The 12,351-nt window shown below is 40.9% G+C and overlaps 2 protein-coding genes across 3 annotated transcripts in view; both read right to left on the bottom strand.

Moving 5' to 3' along the window:
- Nucleotides 1–1,473: 1,473 nt before the first annotated feature.
- Nucleotides 1,474–5,923, bottom strand: LOC117954889 (Golgi reassembly-stacking protein 2-like). Its single transcript, XM_034888996.1, has 9 exons — nt 5,727–5,923; nt 4,877–4,957; nt 4,569–4,772; nt 4,395–4,481; nt 4,145–4,275; nt 3,341–3,473; nt 2,999–3,122; nt 2,712–2,825; nt 1,474–1,779 (listed from the first exon to the last, which is right to left on the bottom strand). Exons 1-9 carry the CDS (start codon nt 5,787–5,789, stop codon nt 1,655–1,657), a joined length of 1,062 nt encoding a protein of 353 aa, XP_034744887.1. The 5' UTR covers nt 5,790–5,923; the 3' UTR covers nt 1,474–1,654.
- A 1,452-nt stretch (nt 5,924–7,375) lies between these two features.
- LOC117954888 (glutamate decarboxylase 1-like) overlaps nt 7,376–12,351 on the bottom strand; it is a 15,656-nt gene continuing 10,680 nt past the window's right edge. For both annotated transcript variants that reach the window (XM_034888994.1, XM_034888995.1), the window contains 11 exons: nt 11,816–11,928; nt 11,597–11,712; nt 11,216–11,295; nt 11,006–11,060; nt 10,804–10,920; nt 10,636–10,700; nt 10,457–10,535; nt 10,204–10,353; nt 9,978–10,085; nt 9,575–9,664; nt 7,376–9,284 (listed from right to left, as the gene is read on the bottom strand). In XM_034888994.1, coding sequence (XP_034744885.1) covers nt 9,111–9,284; nt 9,575–9,664; nt 9,978–10,085; nt 10,204–10,353; nt 10,457–10,535; nt 10,636–10,700; nt 10,804–10,920; nt 11,006–11,060; nt 11,216–11,295; nt 11,597–11,712; nt 11,816–11,928 — 1,147 coding nt within the window. In that variant the 3' untranslated portion in view covers nt 7,376–9,110. The remainder of the gene's footprint in view (nt 9,285–9,574; nt 9,665–9,977; nt 10,086–10,203; nt 10,354–10,456; nt 10,536–10,635; nt 10,701–10,803; nt 10,921–11,005; nt 11,061–11,215; nt 11,296–11,596; nt 11,713–11,815; nt 11,929–12,351) is intronic.

The raw sequence follows: 12,351 nt of genomic DNA, 5'->3' as shown, positions 1-12,351 counted from the left end.
TGATTTGGGGATATGGGAGAGGTTACGGTTACTTTGTTGTCTCATAGAATAAACATTGTCTTGGATCAAAGAATACTGCTCAAAGTGATCACATGTATATCAATTACTCAACCCGTGTTTCCTTGAATAGGTAGGTAAAAAAAAGATCCACATCCAAAGAAATATGTGTTTTTCTGGCATGCCCCCACGTTTCTTTTAGATTCTTCGTTCAACGTGGAGATGTACAAGAAAAACTATTTTTCTTTTAAACCCCAAGGTAACAGGTAGTAGTGGATGTACAAATGATCATTTTGAGGGTGAAGTATTCCTTTAAGGGGTGTGGGAGCATAAAAACCAATCATCATCATAAAACACAAAATAGGAACACAAACATTAGCCTGAGATAAAAACAGTTTAGTCCCAAAGCCATCCACTCCGTAAAGAACTGAAAAAAATACAAAAAGGACATAAATCTCAAAACACACCGAAGTACATAAATTACAAGCAAACACACGATCGGAGAAGATCTGCAGTTACGGGAGTGCCTCACTACCCTTCGGGATGTCTTCCCGTTAATCAGGACAAACAAATGTTTGTAACGATTGTGCTTACACAAAAAGGGACCCTGTACCTCCTCACAGAATTCATAAGCGTATACTTAGAAGTATATTTTTAATGTGACCTTATGACCTGGCATTGTATGGCAACGTAACTATAATCTCCAATTGACCTGGGTTCAAACACAATGTATTCAGTTTTGCATCCACGAACCTGTCATGTAGCATCATAGCCACCGATTCATGTTTTCCTCTGTGGGTGCTCACGGGCCCACACCCTTTAAAAAAAAAAAGTAGTCCAAAAATGTACTGTCCATTTCTTAAGCTTCCATTTCTTTAGAAGCTTAAGAAATGGACAGCGGCCGACACGGACACACACGCCTATTAACAAGAAAGTATCTTTTAATTTAGGACAACGTCACTTCGGAGATGAAAAGTTTAACTGACACGTAACTGCGACCTGCTTCGTTGGAACTAAAGAACCAATGGAGCAGCGGACTGACAGCGACATAACCAATCACACAGTGACAGAAGCGGTTTCTGCAGGTTTTAACAAGTCAAATTTAAGACTTTTCAAGACCTTTTATTTTTTTTAAGACATTCATTATTTAAATGTATCAACTAAGCTCTGAATTCAACTTTTTCAAGCCAAGTGTCACTAAACTTGGACTTACCAACAGCTGAAGAATAAAATCAGATTTAGGCCTGAGAACAATCCGACAGAGACTTGCGTCAATAACATGGAAGCTGATTGGCTGATATAAAATGTATATGTTGGTCTCCTCTGTAGTCATAATACAGCAAAATGATATGAGGTAGTGTTGCATGGATGTAGGAAAATTAAGACCCGTTTAAAACTCTTTAAAACCTAGAACACAATACTTCAGCTAATTTAACACTTTTTAAAAAGGCCTAACATTTTGAAATTTTAGACTTATTAAAAGCCCCAACGGAAACCCTGAAACTATATCCTGAGGTGATGTACCATATTACCCAGTTTGTCTGAGTCAGCTACTTTAGAGACAGACATACAGATCCAGGACAATAAAGTCAAATTCCCAAAATGTCACAAATGCCAGTGAAAATATTTGCCTGTATCTCAGCTTGTTTTCTGTGCTTTATTTACCTGCAGTTCCTACTGGTAAGGTGCCTGCTAGTGACACGGCACTAAGGTCTGGGAGTGGCAGGTTGAGGTTAGGCAAGTTGGGGAGCGGAGGTAAGCCACCGGGGAGGGACATCAACCCTACAAACACACACATATATACACACACACACACACACACACACACACACACACACACACACACACACACACAATGTCATATGAGGGTGCGCTATCATTGTGCGTCATTTGTTTTTAAAAGGAAGGCTGCAAATAATGATTATTTTCATTGTCCATATCTGTTGATTATTTTCTTTGTTAAATGAATAGTTGCTTGGTCAGAAAAATCTGAAAATAGGGAAAAATATCCAGTGTTTTTCAAAGTAAAGATGACTCAAATGTCTTGTTTAGTCCACAATTCAAACAAACATTCAGCTTACTGGAGTGAAGAAACTAGAAAATATTCACAGTTAAGAAGCTGGAATCAGAGAATCTGTACTTGTTTCTCCATACAAATAAACTCAAACCGATGAATTAATTATCAAAATAGTTGGGGATTAATTTCATTGTTGACAACTAATCAATTAATTACTACATCTTTGCAGCTCTATTTAAAAGTGCCAGTGCACTTACATTCCAGTCATGTTACGTTACTGCAGTGTAGCCACTTTGGAAGAGAAAAATAGGAAAAACCCAGAACAAAGTAGGCAAAAGAGAAGGTGGGAACTCAGACAGCTGACAGTTTATGGCAACATAAGCAATAACCAGAATAAACAAATGGAAAGGTGTTGGTGTTGTTATGATAGTAGTTTTATAGGAACTCATAGGCTTTGTTTAGGGAGGTCAAAGCTGCTTAAATTTAACAAGAAATAATGTTTACTGAATGTTGGGGCTTGTCCACACAATTTTCCATATATACGTATCTATACACACTCATACAAAAATGTAGAGAAAGAGCTGAAGTGTGTCTGTCACCCACTGGATTTTCCAAATGTTTGGTGACTCAGCAGACTGATGATGTGGGTAAATGAATGATGTGGGTTTTGAATGAGTACATTTGAGATATTACTCACCTGGTAGCGTGGTGGCGGGGTTGAAACCTGTCGTGGCGGGATTCAGTGGACTGAGTGGGCTGAGGGCGGGGCTGAGGCTGGTGGAGGAGGGGAGCAGAGGAACTGTGGGCAAACCTGGAAGGGGAGGAAGACACAAATAACACATTAAAATCTATAGAGTGAAGACACAATGACTGACGGGGTTTATTTTTTTTTCCAATGATGGCCCTGTCATATAATAAACATGACGGATGGGTTGGTGGAGTACATGAATGTGTGTGAAAGAAAGAGAGTAAGAACAGAGATACCTGTCTGCAGTTCCCTGGGCATGGAGGGTGGAGCCGTGCTGATCGACAGGCCCGACAGTGTTTCTTCAAGGCCCGTAGAGACAGCGGGTGCAGTAGGAGGAGGGGACACTGCTGAAAGCTGGACCTGAAGACGTTAAAAAAGAAATAGAGACAAGAAATAGAGACAAGAAATAGAGCGAGAGAAAAAAAATACAGCTGTCAAACAGACAAGGTCACATACATCCAAACGTGCAATTGACTGTAACGAGTAACATTGCTTGCTGTCTTTCTGTCTGCTTTGTTGCATACGTAATACACACACACACACACAGTGTGTGAGTATATATGTGAGTGTGTCCTGACCTCAGTGAATCCATCCTTCAGCGGACTGACGGGCTCACTGGGAGAGTGTCCAGGGAAGCTTAACTTCTTCCCCTCCTCAAACGGCCTAGTGGGAATCCTGTGGAGGTATCCATAGCCAATCCCACATCCAAGGCTGGAAAAAGGGGAAGAAAAAAAAAGTTCAATCCAACTGACAAACCTAAAGATTTCCATTCAAACATTTGAAATTAGCCTGGTTTCACAGCACTGAATCGCTGCCCATGAGTTTGTCAGCGATTCAACTAGACTTGGAGGTGTACATATTGGTGGCCATTTCCCCCTGGTGTGTTGGGAAATCAGGACTCTGTGGGCGGGATTAAAGGGTGATGTCATGTTCTTGTGCCAGATGCAAAAAATAACTTAAATGTATGTGTATGGCAAATTCTATGGGCGGGCAAAGCAAGCAGAGAAAGGGGAGGTAACATTGCCCCTTATGACCTCATAAGGTGCAAGGTTCCAGATCAGCCCATCTCATCCTTCATTTTCTCAGAGGCTGAGCAGAATACCCAGAGCTCGGTTTACACCTATCGCCATTTCAAGCCACTGGGAGACCATAGGCAGGCAATGGGAACGCATATTAATGTTAAAAATAGTCAACTCAAAGTGAAATTGTCATGGCTTGGGACCTTTGAAAAAAAAAACTCAGTTTACTAACAAAAACAAACTAAGCTCTACCAAATGTGTTGAACACATTTCTTTCCTCGTAAAACATCTGTAAAGTTGGACAGTACAGATACAGTACGTTACATACTATAGAGAACTTGAAACAACAAGTCTGTGATTTACCTGCCCTCTCCTCCCCAGGCACTGTTGGGGGTGATGATCACCTCTCTGCAGTTATCGGTGTCTGTGTTGTACACATAGAGCTTCAGGCCTTTCCCCTCATGGCTCTCTATCAGAGAGAACAGGTCCTCTGACTGCATAAAGTTGCGGGGAAGGATAAAATTAGGAGACACACAATCACCATCATTACCATTATCAGGTGGAGAATGTGCAGGATTGACAGTTGCAAGGACCCAAAGTGCTGATAAACTACCTCATTCATAACAGTGTCGGCTCCGATGATGTAGTCAGTGTGCGGCCGCAAGCCAGCGAGGGCTGCCGGGGAATTAGGCTCCACTTCCTGGGAAAAATAGAGGGGGAGAATAAGTAAAGTAAAATTGTACCACATAAAACAATAAAATACTGACTAGACTTTGGGGTTACTTACCAGTACATGCCAAACATTCTCATTGGCTCCCTCAAAGCTGCAGAAACGAATGGAGACACCAAGCAAGCCCTGGCCCCCCCACAGGTTGCTAGGGGTGACTGTAGACTCCCGCAGCTCCAGGGTCTTTGAGGAGTAAACTAGCATCTTAACTGGTTTCTCCACACTGGCTTTCAGCAAGTCTTTCAATGTGTCATTGTCCTTGTTCTGTAGAAAAGTGGAGGATAAGGAGCAGAAGGGCGACCATGAGACATGCAGTCCCTTGTGACTTGTATTTGAGCCTACCAGATCCAGTTGCTAGCTTTCCTTACCAGTCTGGTGTTGTTGATGGAGACAATAAAGTCAAAGAAAGGCTCCAGTCCTGCGCGATGTCCTGGCGAGTTCTCTTGAACCTGCACAGAAATGAGAGGAAACCTGAGCTGCTGCTGGACTGCACACTGTCACTTTCTGCAATTAAACAAATTTCTTGTGAATAAATCCAAGCTACTCTATACAGCAGAAAAAAAGGTTGTACCTTAGTTAACCAACATACAAGAGAGCTGGTTCTTCAGTGGCTTCCAAGTGTGCTACTTTTGGAAAACAAAATCCTCCATGTCCATTACCGTGTGCAGTCAAATGGGTAATAATTGGAGGTTTTGTCACGGCAGGATGGGACCGGGGCTTCAACTGTGAAGTTGTCCAGTTGAGCATTTAGCTAGCTAACGTTACTGATAAATCAAGTTTGGCTGCTTGGAATAGGACGACATTAACTCTCCAGTGTTAGCTTGCATCTAGACCCTTCTTAGTCCAAATTATGCTAAACATGGGAGAAGAAGCACAGTGCACAGGAGCGTGTTCAATTACGGATGCAGTGACAAAACCAGTTTGGCAGCTGTCACTCAGTGCAGCTTTGTAGCTTAGGCTAGCTAACTCTAACAGTGGTGGTTAGCATCTAGCACGCATATTTAACTAGTTAAGAGGCATACATAAAAGGAAAAAAATAACAAGATACGATCTGTGACTCTGACACAACTCAAACAACATTTTTTGACATGTTCTTTTCAGACGGAGACTCCCAGCAGTCAAGCCTGGCCTGTCGTCAACACAGAGCAGGGAATCCTCCGCCTCTGACCCGATGCTAAGCTAACAACTAACAACAAGCAGTAGAAGCTAAAAACTCACCCGGAGGACGTGGTAGCCCTCGGAGCCTCCTCCCGGTATCTCCATACTCTGCGCACCTCCCATAATTCCGCTCTTTTAGGGCGTTTTAGGTGTTAATGGCAGCTTGTTAACCAGCAAAGATGCGATACCTGAACACTTTCACACACCGGGTACACGTAGCCGAATGGTTAGCTGACTGATGCGCATGCGCCGTTACGTGGCAGGAAATAACGCCTTTTTGACATTTGCAATTCATTCAAAGAGCTAATTTCTTTTACGTGTAGAGTCGACACAAAGCTTCGGAATCAACACAGATGTATTTACTACTTATTTCAGACATGTTTTGAATACTTAATATACAATGTAGGAATCTTGATATTAAATTGAATTGTTTTTTAAATCACTCTAGTTCTTCTATAACAATTCACCCCACATAAACCACTATAATTTATGTAATTGATAAGTTTAAATATAAACTAATATTATGCCACATTAGAACAAACATGCAAACTGTTCACTGTAACAATTGTCATGTTGTGCTGGTTCAATAGCACCAGTGTTGAATGCCTGCTAATTAAAACTGTAAAAAAATCACCTGTAGCATTTTGGGCATTAGGGACCATGTTAGGCAATCTGGCTTTACAGACAAAGCCGGTCCTTAAAACCCCTTCAGTGGCAAAATCAGTAGGACTCCATTTACAGCATGTGTATATATGGGCCTACATTTTTCTTACACTCACACTCATAAACCTGCTAACTGGATAGTTGAAAAACCAAGCTTATTCTTGTTGTAATTCACGTTGTACTAGATTGTTGAAGTCAAGTTACTCTTACGTAATCTCTTCTCATGCATACACCGCATTCAAATTATTCCAGCAGCTACACTGTATTGAATAGCAGTGATAAAATACTTTTCATTTCCTGGCATACACGGGGCAGAGGGACAAACTTTTGAAAAATCCAGCTGATCTTTAATGGGCTATAATTAATATGGTGTTATTTGAAAGTTTTAAACCCCCATGTTGCACCTTTGAAGCACGATTGTGCAGACAGACCACCACCACCAGAGGGCAGTGCCATTACATCACATCTGCCTTGCTGATCTCACTGTAGCTCTCAGGCCTGACTCCACAACCACCTTCCCCTTTGATGTCTGCATGCCCTCCATGTAAAGGTAACAAGTCTCTTTGTTTATTTATGACATTTTGGCCTACTAAGGCCTAATCACATCTTAGCTGTAGGTGAATAAAGGCAAGAGGAGATGAGATATGGGGGCAATTAAAAAAAAAGAGAGAAGCATGGTAGTGTCAAATGTGAGGAAAGTAAGTAAATATGTATGGGAGAAGAGAGCAAAGAGATGGGGAGGAAAAGAAAACCTGATGGGAGAGGAGGGTTTTACGCTGATGAACAGCCAATCCAACACTCAGCTGGGGGCCAAACAAAACCTCCTTGATGATGATTAGGCAGAGGCAATAATTTGTGTGTGTGTGTGTGTGTGTGTGTGTGTGTGTGTGTGTGTGTGCGCGTGTGTGTGTGTGTGTGTGTGTGTGTGTGTGTGTGTGTGTGTGTGACATTTTTGTAGAATGCTGTTTGTGGGGCTGCAGGGAAAACATGTTTGTCTCAGAGACAGAGATTTGTGTGTGTGTTTCAATAAGTCAGACTCATTTTTCCCTTTAGTAAACTTTATTATTTTTTTATAGATGGTATGGTTCTGTTAAAGTGCCTCCTGGGAAACGTTCCCTTACAGCTGGCTTTGTCAACAACAACAACAAAAATAAAAGACTGGTCACATACAGCACACAGATTATCTTAAATAGGATTTATGCACTTGCCACAACTGCCATTTACATATGGTCCCTAGATACCATAAACATTTATTAACTTAAGTCTTATATAATACTGCCATAGTTCACATCCATTTACATTGAATGAAAGAAAGGTTAACATTGTGCAAATACACACATTAAGTTCCCATAACACTGAGAATACAGCTAATATGTATTACAATTAATATATACTATATTACAGTAAATGTATTAGGATTCAGACAGGCAAAACTTTCTTCCCAGTCTCATGAGAGTACATTCTCACATCCTTGTGCTATTCTCTAAAATAAAAGACAAGGATTATATAGACTTCATTCTTAATCTCATCAGAAGGCCAGTCAGTCATCTCAAAACATTCGGTCCAAAAGACTTACAATCACAGAAAGAAAAACACCATAGAAATTGCATCGCAGTCCAGGGTCAATAGGTAACATTTTACAAACACCTATAATCTATAACAATTTCTATATGAAGGACGATGGATTGCTCTGTTCCCGATTAGCTTTCTTTGGCTGACAAAATCACTATAAATACACTTTACTTAAGTCTCTGTGAATACATTTACAAATGCATTACGATGTAACACACATAAAGATACATTTACAATGAAATACCTGAATCTGCAAACAGTGGAAATGCAATAAATATTAGTTCTTATATAATCTTACTATTTCATATTTTAATAATGTTATAAACATATGATTATCACATGATTGCATGAAAACAACGAGCCAGCGTTTTACAAGTTAAAAGCTGTCACAGACTTGAAACAGCTGTAGACATTTTAAATCTTAATCATAAAGTTCTATGAAGGAAAATATTGCATACTGTAGATCAGTTGCTGGAGGTGATCAAAATGCCTCAGTTTAACACGCTTGGTATGGTGTCCACATACGGTCATGAAAAGCTTATTTATTACACAGTGCTAGCTCAAAATACATGACAGGATACACACCTGCACACGCACGCACACACACACACACACGCACACGCAGATGCACACTTACGCACACACGCACGCACATTACACTGGTTTAGGACTGAGAGAATAATATGTACAGCGGAAAGCACCAATAATTCAATTTTGCGTAGCAAATGTATGATACAGCAGAATAGATTTCTGATACTTTGTTGTTTTTGTGCTTTTCTCCCTTTCAGTGTTTGACCACACATACACTCAGGCACACACATACACGTTAAACCACAAACTACATTAAACAAGAAACTGGATCACATACACGCTCACATTACAAGAATCCACTGCACACACATACATTAGAGCATGTTGGTAGATGTTGAGCCTTCAGATACTTATATATTTATAGAGGAGGAACCATGTGGGCAAGCAAGTAACACACTCAAAGTTTCTCTAATATCTAGCTTCCCTTCAGTTGGAGAAGCAGTCAGAATGCTTCAGACAAAGATAGACTGGATAGAAAGAACCTAAAACATGTCCTATCAATATTCTGTCTGCGGCACTGTAAATGTTTCCCCTCATTGGCATTTGCCTTGGAAAGACAACAGATAGAAGACTGCAGGATCGCCTTCTGGCCACTAGAGCAGCGCATGCTGAGAAGGACTACAGATCTTGCCCGAGCCTCTCAATCTCATCAATGAGGAAGTCGATGTCAGACTGGGTGACTGCGAGGTTGGAGACGACCATACGGAAGAAGTTAACATTTTTTCCCTGAGGCTGATAGCCCACCATAGTGGTCCCTGACTCCATCATCATGGCCTTGATCTTTGGTGCTACCTGGTAGGAAAAGAGAAAAATTAGAGATACAATTCCATCGTAATGGGAGTCTGAAAGAAATAGTGTTTGAGAAGACATTGTTTATTGGTTGTATAAATTAAAAGTTAGGCTAAACATGTAAGCTGACACAACGGAGTATATGAAATTAATATTTTTTCAGGGACAGTGTACAATACATTTATTGAACCTTATGTAGCATTAGCTAATTTCCATCTGTAGTCCATGGACGCAGACCATCAGTAATTCGCAGGTTGATGAAGTAAAAGTTAAGTCATTGCCAAGGGTCTTACCCTGTGGAGTTTTTCTCGCCGCTCCTCGCCATCAGGCATGCTTCTCAGGCTTGGTGGGATGTACCAGAAGCAAACATTGGTGTGCTGGGGCTGCAGAAAGAAATAAACACAGTTAACATACACACACACTCTCACACATACACACAAACAAAAAGAAAATGAAGAAAGACGGAGGTAGACTTAAAAGAGCAAGCTAAATAATGTGACAGAGAAGAGTTACAAACAAAGCTTTAACATGTTAATTCACTTTTTGTAAAAATCAATTTATAATTTTGAGTTTTTTGTTGGTTTGCCCCCAAAATTGGTCTAATGCCAGTATAGCTAATTACCCTAAAAGGACACAATATTGAATTTCCCTAAGTGATAAATAACCTTGATAGAATAAAACCTTAGGGAAGCTTACCACTCCATCAAACACCATCTGATATCCCTCCCTGTTCTTGATCTTGTTGTACAGGTACTGAGACAGGTCCAAACACTTGTCAATGTGCTGCTCAAATCCTATGGTGCCCTGTGGGGTAAAAAAAAGGCTGTCAGGCACTAATTACAACAGAAAACATGAATTATAAAGCTTCAGCATCTGCTATGAGAAGACCATGACAATTTGGCTTGAAGACATTCTTAAGCACCTTGGCCTTCCACATAAGCCAGAACTTAAAGATGTCGACGTGTCGGCCACACTGGATTGCTTTGTCCCCTGTGTCATAGTTGACGTCGTACTGTTTGTCTGGTTGGAACAGGTAGCCAGCACACATGGAGTTACAGCCTGACAGGATTCCCTACAGATACACATAAAGTAGTACATACATTAGTAACCTTTTATCCTCTTATGCCCATGGCAAGTGATCACTAAGTGTGTGTGTGTGTGTGTGTATACTGTACCTTCTCTCGGACCAGGATTGCAGAGCACTGGAGAGGCACGCCCATCATCTTGTGAGGGTTCCACGTCACAGAGTTGGCCCTGAAAAGTTTAATATATGTCTTCATGTACTGAGGTAGTTTCACTGGAAATGTTCTTTAAATAACGATACTGAGCTCCCCATCTGTTCCCACGTACTTACCTCTCAACTCCAGCAAGCTTATGGCGATGCTTCCTGGACATCAGTAGTCCACCACCCCATGCACCCTGAGTAAAGAGCTCTTTTACAGAAGGGTATGCAGGCAAGGACATTTATTACAACTACTACTATCAAAATACTACAGCAACCGCTCCAGCGTCAACTACTCACATCAACATGAAGCCACAAGTTATACTTCTCACAGATGTCAGCGATTTCATTGATGGGGTCAAATGCACCGTACACTGTCGAACCAGCTGTGGCATTCACAAACAATGGCACATAACCCTGCAGAACCAACACACAAAAGTGTTGGTTAAAGAGCAGCAACAATTAAAGAGAGAAACAAAGGAAAAGCAACAATGACACTCACCTTCTGTTTAGCGTCAATGATCTTGGCCTCCAGATCTGCAGGAATGACTCTCCCCCTGAAAAAGGGTTAATCATCATATTATCATTACATACAATAAGTTACATAAGAACCACGGAGTAGTCTCCACTTTTCATCACATTGTGCATATACAATATTTTACACATTTATTGCATTAATTGTGGCTTTAAATTTCTAAAGCGAGTTTCCCACCTCTCATCTGTGCTCAACAGGATCACATTATCAGTGCCAAAACCCAGAGCAGCTCCAGCCTTCTTAATGGAGTAGTGGCTCTGTAGGGACAAACATGAAGTATATCATTCAGCTTTCATTCAAATAATAGTGTGAAACAATGAAGTGGAGATTTTGTGGGGTAACTGCAACTTGAAGGTTTAGTTTGCTTTTCTGTCATGTTGTCAGCAATTTTTTATAGACAAAAGGAAATGTGATAAAAGCTAAATGAATCCATAAAACTAGCCATTGCCTTGAGTAAAATAGCCTTCAATGGCCCCAAACTACAAGCAGTCAAGCATAGTGCTTGTTTGATTGGAATACCTAAAATAGAGTGTGTGTGTGTGTGTGTGTGTCACGTACATGTTCAGATGTGAAGAGGACAAGGCGAGGAGCCGCAGACATGCCCTTGGTCTTGACCTCAGGGAAATACTTGTAACGTGCCATCATCACACTGTACATGTTGGAGATAGCGCCCCCTGTTGAAGAGAGACGGACACATCAGCACCTTGAACAGCAGCATGGTACCATAATGATTCAACACACGATTACACACACTCAGTCTGTTATTTATAGACCAACCTGGTGAAAAGAGTCCATCTCCCTCTCCACCGGCCCAACCAATCATCTCTCTCATTTTCTTTAGAGTCAGTTGTTCCATCAACACAAACACTGGAGCGATCTCATAGGTGAACCTGTCAATCACATCAAAAAAGTTATGAATATAGCACACCATAAGAATCAAAGAAGATTTTTATGCATACACACACTTGCAGAAAAGAAAGCCTAAATACACACACACACAAGCTCAAACTCAAACTCATTGGTTTTTCATTAGTCTTACTATAATTCCATCCACAGAACACAAACTGGAGCTTGTGCTGACTGGGCTAATTAAAAAGTGTCTGATATGAGTCAGTCAGCAAACATTCAAATTCAAAGGCTTTCTGAAATCACTCAGTAGTTTAATTAAAGCCCACAAAGCTCTGATGGCTATCTGTCAATCCCGCCAATCTCAACGGCAACTCTGAATGGGGATGATTTGATGGCTGACGCGAGTGTGTGTGTGTGTTTGTGTGTGGGTTTGTGTTGTGTGTGTTTGTGTGTGAGAGAGAGAG

The sequence above is a fragment of the Etheostoma cragini genome, chromosome 12 (assembly GCF_013103735.1).
Source record: "Etheostoma cragini isolate CJK2018 chromosome 12, CSU_Ecrag_1.0, whole genome shotgun sequence".
NCBI lineage: Eukaryota > Metazoa > Chordata > Actinopteri > Perciformes > Percidae > Etheostoma > Etheostoma cragini.
The sequence above is the reverse complement of the archived record's forward strand: the minus strand, read 5'-3'. Positions and strand labels throughout refer to the sequence as shown.